Source organism: Erinaceus europaeus, chromosome 13 (assembly GCF_950295315.1).
Source record: "Erinaceus europaeus chromosome 13, mEriEur2.1, whole genome shotgun sequence".
Lineage (NCBI taxonomy): Eukaryota > Metazoa > Chordata > Mammalia > Eulipotyphla > Erinaceidae > Erinaceus > Erinaceus europaeus.
In genome coordinates, this window is record NC_080174.1 from 14539600 (window position 1) to 14555045 (window position 15446).

Here is a 15446-nt window from a genome sequence, read left to right on the forward strand (position 1 = left end):
ATTGCATTAGATCTTCCTTTGAGTGTGGTATTCCCATGCAGTGCCAGAGCTTAAAACTCAGCTCACAAGTGGCAAATCCACTGAGTGAGATCTCTCTCTTTTGCAGGTGTCTAACTTTCTTTAATTAGTAATTTAATACCGGTTTACAAAATTACATGTCAACAGGGGTATGATTCCATACCATTTCACCACCAGAGTTCTGAATTCCCAGTTCCACCCCGGCTGCCAGTTCTCGCCCCGCCAGATATTCGTCGGGATGCGGCATCATCTAAGTTCATTTCCCGCGTCTACGCTCTACTGGACCTGCCAATCTACACGGATATCTTCGCCCACCCTGTCCAACGCTTGACGTCTCATCACCCAATCTGGTCCCCTACTCCTACACTGAACTTCTCTGTTCCAGACTCTTGGAAACGGAGTTGGCAGTCAGCTGAGGTCAAGAACAAACACCTCATCACAGACCCCTGCAAGCGTCAACCCGGCTTTGACCTAGCACGTTATGATTGGGCCCTCCTCAATCGCTATCGAACAGGCCATGGCCTGTGCGCCGCTATGTTCCATCGCTGGGGAGCCAGAGACGACCCGAACTGCCCCTGCAGCTACAGACAGACTATGACCCACATAGTCAACGACTGCCACCTCTCCAGATTCAAAGGAGGTCTCGAAACTTTACATCAGGCTCAACCTGACGCTGTTGACTGGCTACGGACGAAGGGCAAACGCTAGTAGTAGTAGTAGTCCCTCCATTGTAAACCACTGTGGTTCTCCCAAGGTTGTAGACATGGGCCAACTATCATCTCTACAACTCTCTCTAGATGTGTACATAGTTATCCCCTTTTTCTTACAGGTTTAGTCCTCTCCCCATCATCCCCAAGCCACTCAGGATCCTGTTACTACATTCAAATATCCCTCTCCTTCTCCTCTTCTCTCTGCAGGTCCTGATGGAGTGGTGGAGTTCAGAGCCCTCCTATCACTTCTCCCTCACTGGGAGTATGGATCAAGACTTTTGGGTAGTGCAGAAGTTAGGAGTTCTGGCTTCTGTAATTGCTTCTCCACTGAAGATGGGTGTTGGCAGGTTGATCCATGCCCACAGCCAGTTTCTATCTTTCCCTAGTGGGGCAGAGTCCAAGTGAGCTATGTCTTGCACTGACTCACAGGAGAGGAAGAGGGAGAGGGAGAGGGAGAGGGAGAGGGAGAGGGAGAGGGAGAGGGAGAGGGAGAGAGGGAGAGGGAGAGGGAGAGGGAGAGGGAGAGGGAGAGGGAGAGGGAGAGGGAGAGACGGAAGGAGAGAGACAGGCAGCAGGGCACCAAATCTTTGCACAGTGATGTGTTACGTCCCTATGGTCTTCTGGGGGCTTGAATCTGGGCTACTGGCATTACAATGCTGGTGCCCTCCCAGGTGAGCTATCTCCCAGCCCCAAACCTACTTCAAAAATGATTGCTGGGGTTCAGTGCCTGTAAAACACACTGCTCCTGGCCACCTTTTTTTTTTTAAATAAGACAGAGACATTAAGAGGGAAGGGAAAGACAGGGAGGGAGGTAGGTGAAAGAGAGAGAGATTGCTCGCTGCTTGTGAAGCGCCCCCCCATAGGTGGGGAACTGAGGGCTTGAACTCAGATTCTTGCTCATGGTAATGTGTGCACACCTGTCCCACCCCAACCTACACTTTTAAAATATATATACATAAGGCTTTTAAAATTTTTTTTAAACTTTATTTCATTTGATAGGATAGAGATAAACTGAGAATGAAGAGGGATGAGGAGAGGAGAGACAGAGAGACACTTGCAGCACTGCTTCACCACTTGTGCTTGTGAAGTATTATCCTTGCAGGTGGAGCCTGGGGACTTGAACCTGGATCCTTGAACACAGCAACATGTGCACTTAACCAGGTGCACCACCACCTGCCCCGCTCCACCTACACTTAAAAAAAAATTTTATTTATTCCCTTCTGTTGCCCTTGTTTTTTATTGTTGTAGTTATTATTATTATTCTTGTCATCATTGTTGGATAGGACAGAAAGAAATGGAGAGAGATGGGGGAAAGAAAGATAGACACCTGCAGACCTGCTTCACTGCCTGTGAAGTGACTCCCCTGCAGGTGAGGAGCTAGGGGCTTGAACCAGGATCTTTACTCCAGTCCTTGTGCTTTGCACCACCTGCGCTTAACCCGCTGCGCTACAGCCTGACTCCCACCACGTACACTTTTGAATGGTCAACCCCCTCACTCCAGCTGATTCTGATGCAGGAGCTGTCCAAGGAGGCCCAGCTGCTAAAAGCTCCAAATGACACACGCCAGAGCCCACCCCTTCCTGTTCGGTCGCTCGAGACTAGTCACCCACTGCCACCTCCTCATTGGCTCTTCAGTCTCGCTGCTTTTAGCTTCCCACTTACGCAGCTTCCCCGATTCACTGGACAGAGGGAAGTTTGTCCCTGTTTCTTCCCCTGGCCGACTTCACCGTCATGGTGCAAACCATCAAAAATGCTGATCTTTGGGAGTTGGGCGGTAGCGCATTGAGTTAAGCTCATGTGGCGCAAAGCCCAAGGACCGGCATTTAAGGATACCAGTTTGAGTCCCCAGCTCCCCACCTGCAGGGGAGTCGCTTCACAGGTGGTGAAGCAGGTCTGCAGGTGTCTTTCCCTCCCTGTCTTCCCCTCTTCTCTCCATTCCTCTGTCCTATCCAACAACAACAACAACAATGAAACAACAAGGGCAACAAAAGGGAATGGATAAATATGAAAAAATGCTGATCTTTTTCTTTGAAAGATTGAATGACCTAAAATTCATGGACATTTCTTTTCTTTCTCTCTCTCTCTCTTTTTTCTTCCTTCCTTCCTTCCTTCCTTCCTTCCTTCCTTCCTTCCTTCCTTCCTTCCTTCCTTCCTTTTTTGCCTCCAGGGTTATCACTGGGGCTCAGTGCCTGCACTACAAATCCACTGCTCCTGGAGGCTATTTTCTTCCCTTGTTTATCGACATTGTTATTATTATTGTTGTTATTGCTGTCGTTGTTGTTGGGTAGGACAGAGAGAAATCAAGAGAGGAAGACAGAGAGGGGGAGAGACAGATAGACACCTGAAGACCTGCTCCACCACCCGTGACGAGACCACCCCTGCAGATGGGGAGCCAGGGGCTCGAAATGGAATTCTTGCGCCATCCCTTGCGCTTCCTGCCATGTGCGCTTAACCCCTGTGCTACTACCGTCCAGCCCCTCACCCCACACTTTCCTTATCTTAGCATTTTGCTATCTAAATACTAGCATGGGGGTCTCTATGAGATAGCTTGCCCAGAGGAGTGAGTCTTTTTTTCTTTTTTAGGTGAATTAATTTATTGGTTAGAGACAGAGAGATATCAAGAGGGGAGGGGGCTGAAAGGAAGAGAGACACCTGTAGTACTGCTTCACTACTTGTGGAGTCTCCTCTGTAGATGGGGACAGGGAACTGAACAGGGTCCTTGTGCATGGTAAGGTGTGCTGCTGCCCCACCTATGGGAGTGGGAGTCTTCCCATACACAAAGCCATGGGTTTGAACCCCAGAACCTCATGGGACCTCCATAGACAGCATGGTGGGGTCTCCTAGGATGGTGAAGGGAGAGGCTGTGGTGTCTCTATCTCTCTTGCTTTCTCTCTCTTCTTCTCTCTAAAATAGTAAAAAATAAAATCAGCCTGGGGAGGTTTCTCAGGTGTGGTATCAGGTGTATCTGCAAGACCCTGGGCTCATTTTCCAGTGAAATAAATGAATGAATGAATGAATGAATAAATAAATAATACTGCCATGGGAAAAATGAATGAATGAATAAATAAATAAATAATACTGCCATGGGAAAAGGGCAATAAAAGGACTTATTGCATAAATTGGATCAAATGTTTACATTTGAAAACAACTATTTCTGAGATGAGTGTGGCCTAGCTGTGACCACGGACTGTGAGCTCAGACTGACAGGGACACAGAGGCTACACAGGCTCTTGTGCTAAATATGAATAGACATGGGCCCCTGGGTCAGATCGATGGGGCTAACAGTTAACAGTATTTATATACTTTGCTCATGTTCAGGAGCTACTCTCTACCCTAATCCAGCTTTCTAACCCTATTCTCAAATCTGACACCATCTTTCCAGACAATATTTTTAGTCCACCTACATGTTAGTTATCAGGCTCAGACAAAAATTACTAAAGTCATGGGCCCCTAGGAACATACCTAAAAATGTCCTAGTTTCTTGCCACATGAAGACCTCTAATTTCATCTGCTCTATTCCTACCATTGGGTTCTTGCTTTATATCTACTGCCTTTTGGTCACCAAGTTGCAGACACTACTGTGATGCCATCCAGACTTCCCTGGGCAGATGACCTGGAAGTCTCACCTCTACAGAGCCCTACCCCACTAGAGAAAGGTAGGACCCACCTACCAACATCTATGTCCAGCAGAGAAGCAATCACTGAATCCAGAGCTGCCTTCTACACTTCATAAGGGATTTTGGTTCATACTCCCAGAGGAATAAAGAACAAGGAACCTTTCAATGGAGGGGGATGGGATACAGAACTCTGGTGGTGGGAACTGTATGGAATCGTACCCTCTGCTATCTTATAATCTTTGGAATCACTATTAAATCACTAATAAAATGTTTTTTTAAAAAAAAAAAAAAGAAAATAACTACTTCTGAAAAAAAGGCTTATTGAAAGATTTACTACAGTATTATTGACAATTGTATGCACTTTTCTGGAAATGCATTTTTTATTTGAAGTCATGAGGGAGACTGCTTGTCCCTCTCCCCCCCTTTATTCCTTTATTTGCAATCGCATTTCAGAGGCCTTGATCAGTGGCTGATGAAGACAGTGTGCTTCCTGATGACTTAGATTCACATGAGACTTGCAGTGCTATGTAAATTCTCTTGGTATCTAACATTCTCACAAGATCTGCTTTTGCTTTGTATCTCAGAGCCTTTTTTTTTTTTTTTTTTAACCACCAGGGCTCAGTGCCTGCACTACAAATCTACTGCTCTTGGAGGCTATTTTTTCCATTTGTTGTTGTTATTGTACTGTTGTTATTACTGTTTCTGTTGTTGGATAGGACACAGAGAAATGGAGAGAGGAGGGGAAGACACAGAGGGGAGAGAAAGACAGACACCTGCAGACCTGCTTCACTGCTTATGAAATGAACTCCCCACAGGTGGGGAACTGGGGACTCGAACCAGGGTCCTGGCGCGGATCCTTGCACTTACCCGGTACGCTTACCTCCCGACCCTTATGCCAGAGCCTTTTTTTTTATTGCTCATAAGCTGTATGGTGGAGGCAGAGCTAGGCTACTTGTTTGTGTGTATGTACACACACACACACACACACACACACACACACACCTTAGACAGGGGAAGGGCTCTTTCCTGGAACCACACTGCACTGTTTAGATCTAACTTTGATGAGGTTGAAGCCAACTGCTAACACCCAGTCATTCTGGACTCTACATTGGTGGGGATATGCCTATGACCTAGATCTTTGTCTCACTTTTTAAAGCTGCTCTATTGCTTTTTTTTTTCCTGTAAAATCTCACAAAGCTACCCACTAAGTTATATATATGAGGCTAAAATTAAGCCCTTGTGATTTTATAAGCTTTTAGCCTTAAATACTAATTCTTCAATAACAAAGTAACATGCAACTTAAAATTCACTTTTATTTTGGTCTGATGCCTCTGGATGAGTGAATGGATACGCTTATTTTTGCCACCTTTGAGGTTTCACTGCTCCAAGCTAACTTTTTCAGATAGAGACTGAGGGAACGAGGGAGAGACACCACAGCACTGAAGCTTCTCCCAGTGCATGAGGGTCAGTCAGGACTTGAACCTGGGTCGTGTGCATGGCAAAGCAGGCATGGTGCCATCTGGCTGGCCTGATATGCAGGAATTTAGACACCCCAGAGACATACATACGGACGCACATGTGTACACATGTGTATATACACAGAGAGTAAAATTCTGGGTGATAAAATTAAGAAACAACTTTAAATCAAGCCCCATCCACTACTTCAGCAATGCATTCCTGTATTCCAGTCTCCTCTCCTCTTCCCCTTCCTATCCCCCTTTCCCTTCCCTTCCCTTCATTCCCCTACCCCTACTCCTTCCTTTCCCCTTCCTTCCTTCCTTCCTTCCTTCCTTCCTTCCTTCCTTCCTTCCTTCCTTCCTTCCTTCCTTCCTATCTCATAGGACAGAAATTAACAGAGAGGTAGAGACACCTGCATTACTCACTTCACCTCTTGTGAAACTTCCTTCCTGCAAGTGGGGAGTGGGGGCTCAAACTAAGGTCTTTGTACATGATAACATGTACACTTAACCAGGTGTGTCACTGCCCAGCCCACCTCCACCCCCAATTTCTTCAATTCTGGCTGATTTGCTTTCTTTAGTCAGAGGTCCCGAAATTTGTGTAATGCAATTTTCTAAAACGTTAGGACATGTTCTTTCAATTTTATATTAGATCCATGTAACTATAACCTATATTAAGGACAAACAAAAAAAACCACAGCGCTTTTTGAAGATCTTGTGTCTCCTCTCTGAATAGAAAGTACTGCAGCACCATACTGGATATGCGGGAATGGCTGCTTGTAAAGCATTTAGTGTAGGGGTCCAGGAGGTGGCGCAGCTAGTTAAGTGCACCCACTATAGTGCCCAAGGATATGGGTTCAAGCCCTCAGTCCCCACCTACATGGGGAAAGCTTCATGAATGGTGAAGCAGTGCTGCAGGTGTCTCTCTGTCTCTCTCCCTAATAACTCCCTCTTCCTCTCAATTTCTGTCTCCAGACAATAATAAATACATAAAAACATTTAGTGTATGGAAATTCTTAGTAAATTGTGTCATTATGACTATAATGGCACTTAATAGTTTTCCATTCTTAAGGTCTCTGAGATAGGTGCCATATAGAGCTACCACAGAAGCTAGTGTTCTTTTTTTTTTTGGTTGTTGTTTATTTTCTTCCCATCCCCCACCCCTAGTATATTTTACATACACTGACCTTAGCAGAGCGTAGCCTATCTTGTTGCTGTTTTAACATTCTATTTGCCACAATGATCAGCCTGGATGAACAACAGGGAGGTTCAAGAGCAAACTATCTGGACGTTTCTCCGGAATGTTAAACCTGCCAAATTTATGATTAATTCTTGAAGGGCTTTGAGTGAAGTCACCGTTCATGGAGGCCAGGCATGTAGATAACTGAGCTATTTAACCTCTCATCCAGGCACTAAGATGTCAGGTTAGTTGAGAGGAGCTACTCAAAATAACCATTCTCAAGTCAGCAAAGTGTGAGGTGAAGTTCCAAGGCTGAGTCTGTGATATTGCTTTACAGTTATGCTCACTTCATCTGGACAACACATAGCATGTTGCTTGGATCTGATTTTAGGAGCATTCAAATTAATAGCCCTGTTCCTTTCCCTGTTAGATTTCTTATTATCCCCTAATTTTATTTATTTTCACATTTCTGTATTATCTTCATTTATTGGATAGAGACAGACAGAAATTGAGGGGGTAGGGGGAGATTGAGAGGGAAAGAGACAGAGAGACATCTGCAGACCTGCTATGCCACTTGCAAAGCTTTCCCCCTGCAGGTGGGGACTGGGGGCTTGAACCCGGGTCCTTGAGCATTTTAACATATGAATTCAAACAGGAGCACCACCACCCAGCCCCTCCTAATCTTATTTTATGTATTTGTTGGATAGAAACAGAGAGAAACTGAGGTGGAAAGGGGGAACTAGAGAGGGAGAGACAGACATCTGCAGCACTGCTTAGATACTCATGAAGCTTCCCCCCTGCACTTGGCTACCAGAGACTTGATCTTGGGTCCTTGTGCTCAGTAAGGTGTGTGCTCTACTGGGTGTGCCATCGCCAGGCCCACAGATGTTAGATTGCTAACTGCTTGCTCTACAGGATGGGATGTTGATCTAAAAGCTTTAAACTGCTTTTGCTTTCAACACAACTCTAAGCAAGAATAATAATGAGATTGTCAGTCATTATGCCAGGTCCCCTGCATTGCTTGACACTGTGGTCTATTTACATAATCACTGTTTTGCCTGAGACCCACCCTGCCTGCAGGGTGTTGGTTTAATCCCTACTGGTTAGAACCTTCGCAACAGCTGCTGTGGAAGCTTGCTACCTTCCCACTCTTTACTTCTCTCCACCCCCTCTCCTAGCCATTTCCTTTTCCAACCTGCCAATTCAGTTTCAAAAGATATAAAGGCGTTTTCTCTGATCAATAAAGGCATTGTATTGCATTCCCGCTCAGCTACGAGTTCCAGAGTCTCTCCAGCGACACTAGCCCGGCAGAGATGACACTGCAACCTGTCCCCTTGTATGGGATACTCCTTTTTTTTTTTTAAACTTAATGGAACTTGGAAACTGATAACCTGATGCAAGCAAATGCCAAGAACATTCATGGAGAAAATGACTGGGTGCCAGGACTACTGCATTCAAAAACAGTGTACATGTCTGACAGGAACATCCAAGTCCCATAAAACAATGATATTTTTGTTTTGATATGTATTCATTCATTTTTCTGATCGAGAAATATACCAGAGCACAGTGCAGCTCAGGGGGCATATGGTGATACCAAGGTTTGAACCTGGGTCCTCTAGTGACTCAACAAATCCTATGTTCTACTACACTGAATGACCTCTCTGGCCTGAAGTACTCTAAAAATGCTACGGGTATATTGAAATCTACAAACACAATCTGGGAAAGACACAGATTTCTTTCATAATGTCTTTTTGAAATGCTTGGCTGTGGCATGAACTTGTGGTTTGCAACTGCAAGTTGCCTACAAAATATCAGAGGTATATAGAAGCAGCAAGATCCTAAGAGAAGATACATATATATATATATATATATATATATATATATATATATATATATATATATATATATATTTGGTAGCACCTTTATTTTACATTTAGTTATCCCATGCTATTTTTTGTTGTTGTTGTTCACTTTCTTTTCTTTTTCTTTCCTTTTTGTCATTGCTGTGGCTTCACTGCTCTGAGCTGACTTTTTCAGATAGAAAAAGAGAGGCACTTGGGTGGAAGCAACCCAGATGTCCAATGACAGATGAGTAGCTAAAAAACTGTGATCTATATGCACAATGAAATACTACTCGGCTTTTAAAAAATACTATTCAGCTTTGCGTCATCTTGTGTGACACTGGAAAACATCATGTCAAATGAAATAAACCAAAAAAGAGAAGGAAGAATCCTGAATTACCTCACTTATAAATGGGACCTAATAATCAGGAACAGAGAAGAAGGCAAAGGGAAACACGAATTGGCCATCAAAGCAAGGGACTCTGGGAAAAGGGGATAGGGAAGGGTGGAAGACAACTGTGGGGGCCAGGTGCATGATGAAATTATATTTATGTGGCAATGACTGCACTGTTAAGCCTTAACTCCCCTAGTAAAAAAGTTAAATAGAGAGAGAGAGAGACAAAGAAATGGAGAGGGAAAGTGAAAGACACCACAGCAACCAGGAACTCCTGTGTTACAGCTGGGGTTCGGGCTTGAATCTGAGCAGCATGCTTGGCAAAGGAGGTGCACTATTCAGGTGAGCTGTTCTGTTGCCCTGCCCCTCTTTTAAGGGAAAAAAACCCTTTATTTATCATTGGTTTATAGTATCATTAGTGAAGTTGCAAACATGCAATGTATGCATAACACTCAACACTCCTGCAGTCAAAATTCCAGCACCATCATACTAGAGACCCTCAATCCCCACTACCTCACAGTTCCCCTCTGTAAGAGAAGATACTGAAATGCTTATTTGATTTTGGGGCAGAAATTGCACTTAGAAAGGAAAGTAAGGAAGGACTTTTTTGCTTTTCAGTTGGGTGGGTTAGAAATTCAACCTCTACAACAATGGTAACAAAAGGGAAACATAAATAAATAAAAATCAAAAACAAAAGAGAAAAAGAAATTCAACCTCTTACTACACAACTTTTAAGAACAATGAACCCATCTTCTCTCACCCATCTTGGGTGGAGCTAGAAGGAATTATGTTAAGTGAGCTAAGTCAGACAAAGAGGAGTATGGGGTGATCCCAATCTTAAACAGAAGTTGAGAATCTGACTGAGTTTGGAGTACGGCACCAAAGTAAAAATCTCTGGGTGGAGGGTGAGGGCAGATGTTCAGCTTCACTGGGGTGTGAGGGGGTGGGGGTGGGACGACACAGGCCTTTGGTAATAGGAATGGTGTTAATATACACTCTTATTAACTTATAGTCTCAAAAATAATTAGTTAATAAATGAGTAAAAAAAAAGAAATTCAACTTTTCTTTTTGAAAAAAAATTTACTTACTTTAATGAGAGAGAGAGAGAATGAGAATGAATCTCCAGACCACTGCTTAGCTCTGGCTTATGGTACTGCAGGAGGATTGAACCTGGGACTTGAGAGCTTTAGGCATGAAATGCTCTCGCATAACCATTATGTTGTCTCCCCAGCCCTTAACCTCTTTCTGATGATGAAAATAAAATTATGCTCTCTTACTTTTTGACATAGGAAGGGAAAAAATGGGAGAGCTATGATGAGTGTCGAATGTTACATCCACTGTTGGCTGTACACAAAGGTGGTTGGGGGTGATGTATCTGAGCTGAATTTTCACTGCTCAAGGCTGTGAGGAGCTGTGGGAACTTGCCTTGTGGCACGAGGGGGAACTCAGAGCATCAGGAAACTGCTTAAGAGGCACACAGTTGAAACTGTACTCGGACAACAACCTCCCTCTTAAAGAAGATTCAGAGAAAGTTGGAACTCAAAGAAACAACCTATCAGTGCTGGAGAGGGCATACTGTGCATTCAACGCATGTGGCGAAAAGCTCAAAGACCAGCATGAGGATCCCGGTTCGAGTCCCCGGTTCGAGCCTCCAGCTCCCTACCTGCAGGGGAGTCGCTTCACAAGCGGTGAAAGAGGTCTGCAGGTGTCTATCCTTCTCTCCCCCTCTCTGTCTTCTCCTCCTCTCTCCATTTCTCTCTGTCCTATCCAACAATGACAACATCAATAACAACAATAATAACTACAACAGCAATAAAAAAAAACAAGGGCAACAAAAAGGGAAAATAAATAAAATATAAAAAATGAAAAATAATTCTACAAAAAATTTTAAATGAAAAAAATGTATTTGAAGAAGAAAAATAGACAAAAGGAAAAGCTGTAACCTAATACATTTAAGTTTTATTGGGACATGCACCTGAATAAGTGAATTGGCCTCAAGCAGACACCATCCTTAACAAACCTCATCTTCATATAGATGTTTAGTTATGCCACAAGCCTCTTCTTCAAGCCATGCACTAAAGAAACACTTTCTATTTATTTTTATTTTTTTGATGCTATATATATTTATTTTTTAATTCAAAGTGAATAGATAGTAATACACCATAAATTCTTATTTTGACACTCACCAAAATAGTCACCTGGAAAACCTGCATTTTGTGATAAGTACAGAAGGCTTGGTCACATTTAAATCATTGAGAACTAGAGAGAAATACTATCGCAAACTATAACAGACATTACATCCATAAAATTTTCCCAGTCCTTACTGTCGTATTGCACATTGCAATTGCTACATGGCAAACTAGTATAGCATAGAACTAAAAGCAAATACACACAAAACAAAGAAAGAAAGCCACAAGTCTAAAATTGTTAAACAGTTAACAGTTCAAACTTAGTAGTCAAATCTATATCATTGGGTTCATTAAAATAAATCTTCCTACACCTTGCAGTATATGATTTAACTTGTACTTAACACAAACCAAGTTTAAAATCAGTAGTAGAGGCTTTAAAAATAAAATAAAAGGTTTGTTACTACAACAACATATTTAGATAAGTACCCTGACAGAAAAGTATCAGGATATTTGATAAAAAAATAATTAGCAAATTAAAATAGTTATGCAAATATGCAACTTGAAAGTCATGCAGCATTTTATTTAAGAAATCACTAAAATTAAAGAAAAATAGTTGAAAATGTTTTAAAGCGGTAAATCCAGATACTTTTGTCAATGTGCTAAATTTAGACCTTCAAAGAATTTTTGCAATTTTAATTTTTTTCGAATACATAAAAAGACCATAATTTGAATCAGTTAAGATCGGTGTACTTAACTGGGATACCCTTTTATCAAACACTACTATTATGAAAACACTAAAGTTTTACCATTTCCTGTCAATTTAACAAGGCCACATCAGTCTAGTCCTATAGAAAATATGACACTTGAAGGCAGTAAACATGGCCCCAAACAAAAAGAAGCCTGTGCCAGTTTTGTACCTGCGGTACAACCATCATCATCAATCCTTTGCACTAGGAAGAAACACTTTTTAAAAGTCTTTTTCTTTCTTTTTTCTTGTTTTAATTTTCTTGCACTCTAGCAAAACCATACCTAGACTAGCTGCTCGAGTTATGAGTCTCCAGTAACCTTAACTAATAGTTTTCACACACGGTTTACTTGTTTGAAGCCCAGGTAACTTGTTGGCTAGAATGTCCGTAATCTTTGCAGCTCTGAGTGCCAGGGACAGTGAGTTCCCCCACTGACACACCTTTTGAGTATCTGTAGGGATTCTGGATTCTCAGGCAGAGACATTAAGGAGTCTTTGTATTAGTTTTAAAACACACCTCAATCTCTGTCGTTTCTCTCTGGTTTCAAGAAGCAAAAAACTGCTGATAAGTTAGGATCCACTGAATCAAGTCAAGGCACAAAGCTTGGGGGCTTTTAGGCAAGATTGGTTAACTCCTGTCCTCGCTGGTTTCATGTTTCTGTGTCACTCTAATCCTGTGCTTAATGTCCAATTTCCTCTCCACCTTTACACACGGAGTCTAATCTAAATCCCACTTAAGAAAACAGAGTTTCTTAAAAAAAAGAAAAAATAGACTTTAAAAGTTTTTAAAAATCATGTCCTCTATTTATTTATTTATTTTAAAGAGCGTTAATATTGAAAGCAGGTCACCGGTGCCCCTCCCTGTAGCTGGAACCATGAGAGGTTAGAGATCACATGCTGGCCTTCACAGTGGACAGCTGACCTCAGGCGCACTGGGGGGGGGGGACAGATAAAGCCCCAAGACCCCGAGGGGTCCACAATGCCCACCTCCCCCACACACACCTTGATGGCAGGTACCACCTCATGGATATATTTCTCTCCCAGGACACAGCCGGGGCGCGCTGGTGGGAGGTGGCTGGAGTCAGTCCTCTCCCTGTCAATGACAGGGCAGCTGCCCCTTCCCTGTCTGTCTCTGTATGTCTGTCCCTTTTTGTCCCTTCATGGGCTTGGCCATCAGCTGCACACAATATGCAGTGAAGGCTCTGGAGCCACCCCACCCACTGAGCCCAGGGACCACTGTCCACAAGTCCTTCAAGGCCCCTACTCTAGAACCACGGTGCCGGGCTCACCACCTCCAGGGCCACCTTGATCTTCTCTGCCTTCTTCTTGGGCACATCTCCTGGGGCAGGGACTCCATCAGTTTCTTTGTCTGGACCAGGCTGATGCCCTGGATGTAGCTATAATCCTCCTTGATCAGCTTCACTTTGTCCACGGGCTTGGCCTTGGTCCGGCGGACTCTGAGGATCTTAGTGAAATGCGTGCGCTCTTTCTGTTTGGGGACATCCTCTCCTGTCTCCTGCATTGCTGCAGTAGGGAAGACACTTCGCATAAGCCCCATGTCCTGGATCTTCAGTGTTCTCTTCAAGAGTTCGCTGAGGTCTGAGATCTCCGGGAGTGTGAGGCTGGCGATGTCCTGCACGAGCTGCTGGATCTTGGTGGGGTAGGGCGTGTGTGGGGGCACTCCTTGGGGGCGTTATCCAGGGGTGCACTGGCCAGGGCCTCCCCTTTCGCTGGCTGCTGCATCTCATCAGCTGCACAGCACAGACACATGGCTCCTGCTGCCAGAAGTGGAGGAGTGTGAAGCCTCAAAGCCTGAGTGGTACTGAATGTATCACAGAATATTTTTTCTTTTTTTAAAAAATATTTATTTCCTTTCTGTTGCCCTTGTTTTATTGTTGTAGTTATTATTATTATAGTTACTGATGTCGTTGGATAGGACGAGAGAAATGGAGAGAAGAGGGGAAGACAGGGAGGGGGAGAGAAAGACACCTGCAGACCTGCTTCACTGCTTGTGAAGTAACCCCCCCCCCCCCCCCCCGCAGGTGGGGAGCCGGGGGCTCGAACTGGGGTCCTTAATGCGAGTCCTTGCGCTTTGCGCCACCTGCGCTTAACCTGCTATGCTACCACCACACTCCCAGAAATTTTCTTTTCTATCTGAACAGCTAGAACAATGACAGTATGTTAAAATTTTTCTTAAAGAACAGGTCATTAATTACCTCTGTTTTCTAAGGTAAATCATGTATTCTCAAGAGTTTTTTGTTTGTTGTAAGTTCCCAGCAGATATTTGCAGCAACTAGATTGGAAAGGTTTTCCATTGTTGCTTTTCCTATTTTAGAAAAATAAGCAGGTTTCTTTGTGTCGGACTGAGCTTCACTGATGGGAGACAGATGACCAGGGACTCATGGCTGAGCTGTACGCAGTATCTCTTTATTCATGCAGAACACAGCACAATCTAAGCCAAGCTAAACTAAACTAAAAACTAAACTAAAAACACAATCCTATATATACTCGCCAAGTAGGGCAGAAACAAGATGTGACACAGAGAGGGTGGAGCAAAAAGTGACTGGTGCAAATCAGGGTGTACTATGAGAGGGGGCGGAGCAAAAAGACATCATGAACCAATGGGGATTAAACCAATGCTCTGCAGGCATGCTGGTGCTTAGTTATGTAAATAGAATAGTGTTAAGCAGGGGGGATTAAACCAAATGAAACAGAAGGGGTTTTTAGAAGCATACCAACATTTTTGGATTATTTACATTCTTAAATTTCACTCCCTGATGCATGAGAATCCTTCTGAAAGCCATAGTTGTTGCTGTGACTGAGACAAATGGCTATACATACTATTAACCAGACTGTGTTTTTACTAAGGTGGTGAATTTTAGTAATTTCCACTATTGACATCTTTCTCCCAGAAAATAAAAAGTAATACATGTAGAATGCCAGTAACTATCATCTCAACAGAACTGTTCAGTTCTCCAGAAACAAGAAGTTCTTAAGAAATTAGTAGAATAATATTTCCTAGAATCCTAGCTTCTATCAACTACCCCATCTTTCTCAGATTTTCAGGTTTTCAATTCTTCTTTCTATGTGGAGAGGCAGAAGACTGATTCAAAAGAAAGCATACTGAAAACCCAGCTGAGGGGCTGAGTTGTGTCACACCTGTTTGAAAACACGTGTTACAGTACTCAAGGATCCAGGTTCAAGCCCCCAGCACCCACCTGCAGAGGGGAAGTTTTGCAAGCAGTGAAGCAGTGATATAAGGTGTTTCTCTGTCTCTTTCCCTCTCTATCTCCCCCTTACCTCTAAATATCTCTCTGTCTTTATCCAATAAGTAAAATAAATAAGTATCAGGAAG

At 43.3% G+C, this 15446-nt stretch overlaps 1 protein-coding gene across 5 annotated transcripts in view; it reads right to left on the minus strand.

Annotated features, from left to right (window-relative positions):
- Positions 1–15446, minus strand: part of UST (uronyl 2-sulfotransferase) — a 426518-nt gene that overhangs the window by 59165 nt on the left and 351907 nt on the right. Inside the window, exon 8 of one of the 5 annotated variants that reach the window (XM_060205364.1) lies at positions 13578–13866. The exons of 3 other annotated variants lie outside the window; for them this stretch is intronic. In XM_060205364.1, coding sequence (XP_060061347.1) covers positions 13673–13866 — 194 coding nt within the window. In that variant the 3' untranslated portion in view covers positions 13578–13672. Of the gene's footprint in view, positions 1–13577; positions 13870–15446 lie in introns of those variants that run through there. One more of the 5 variants, XM_060205363.1, reaches the window with a different exon arrangement.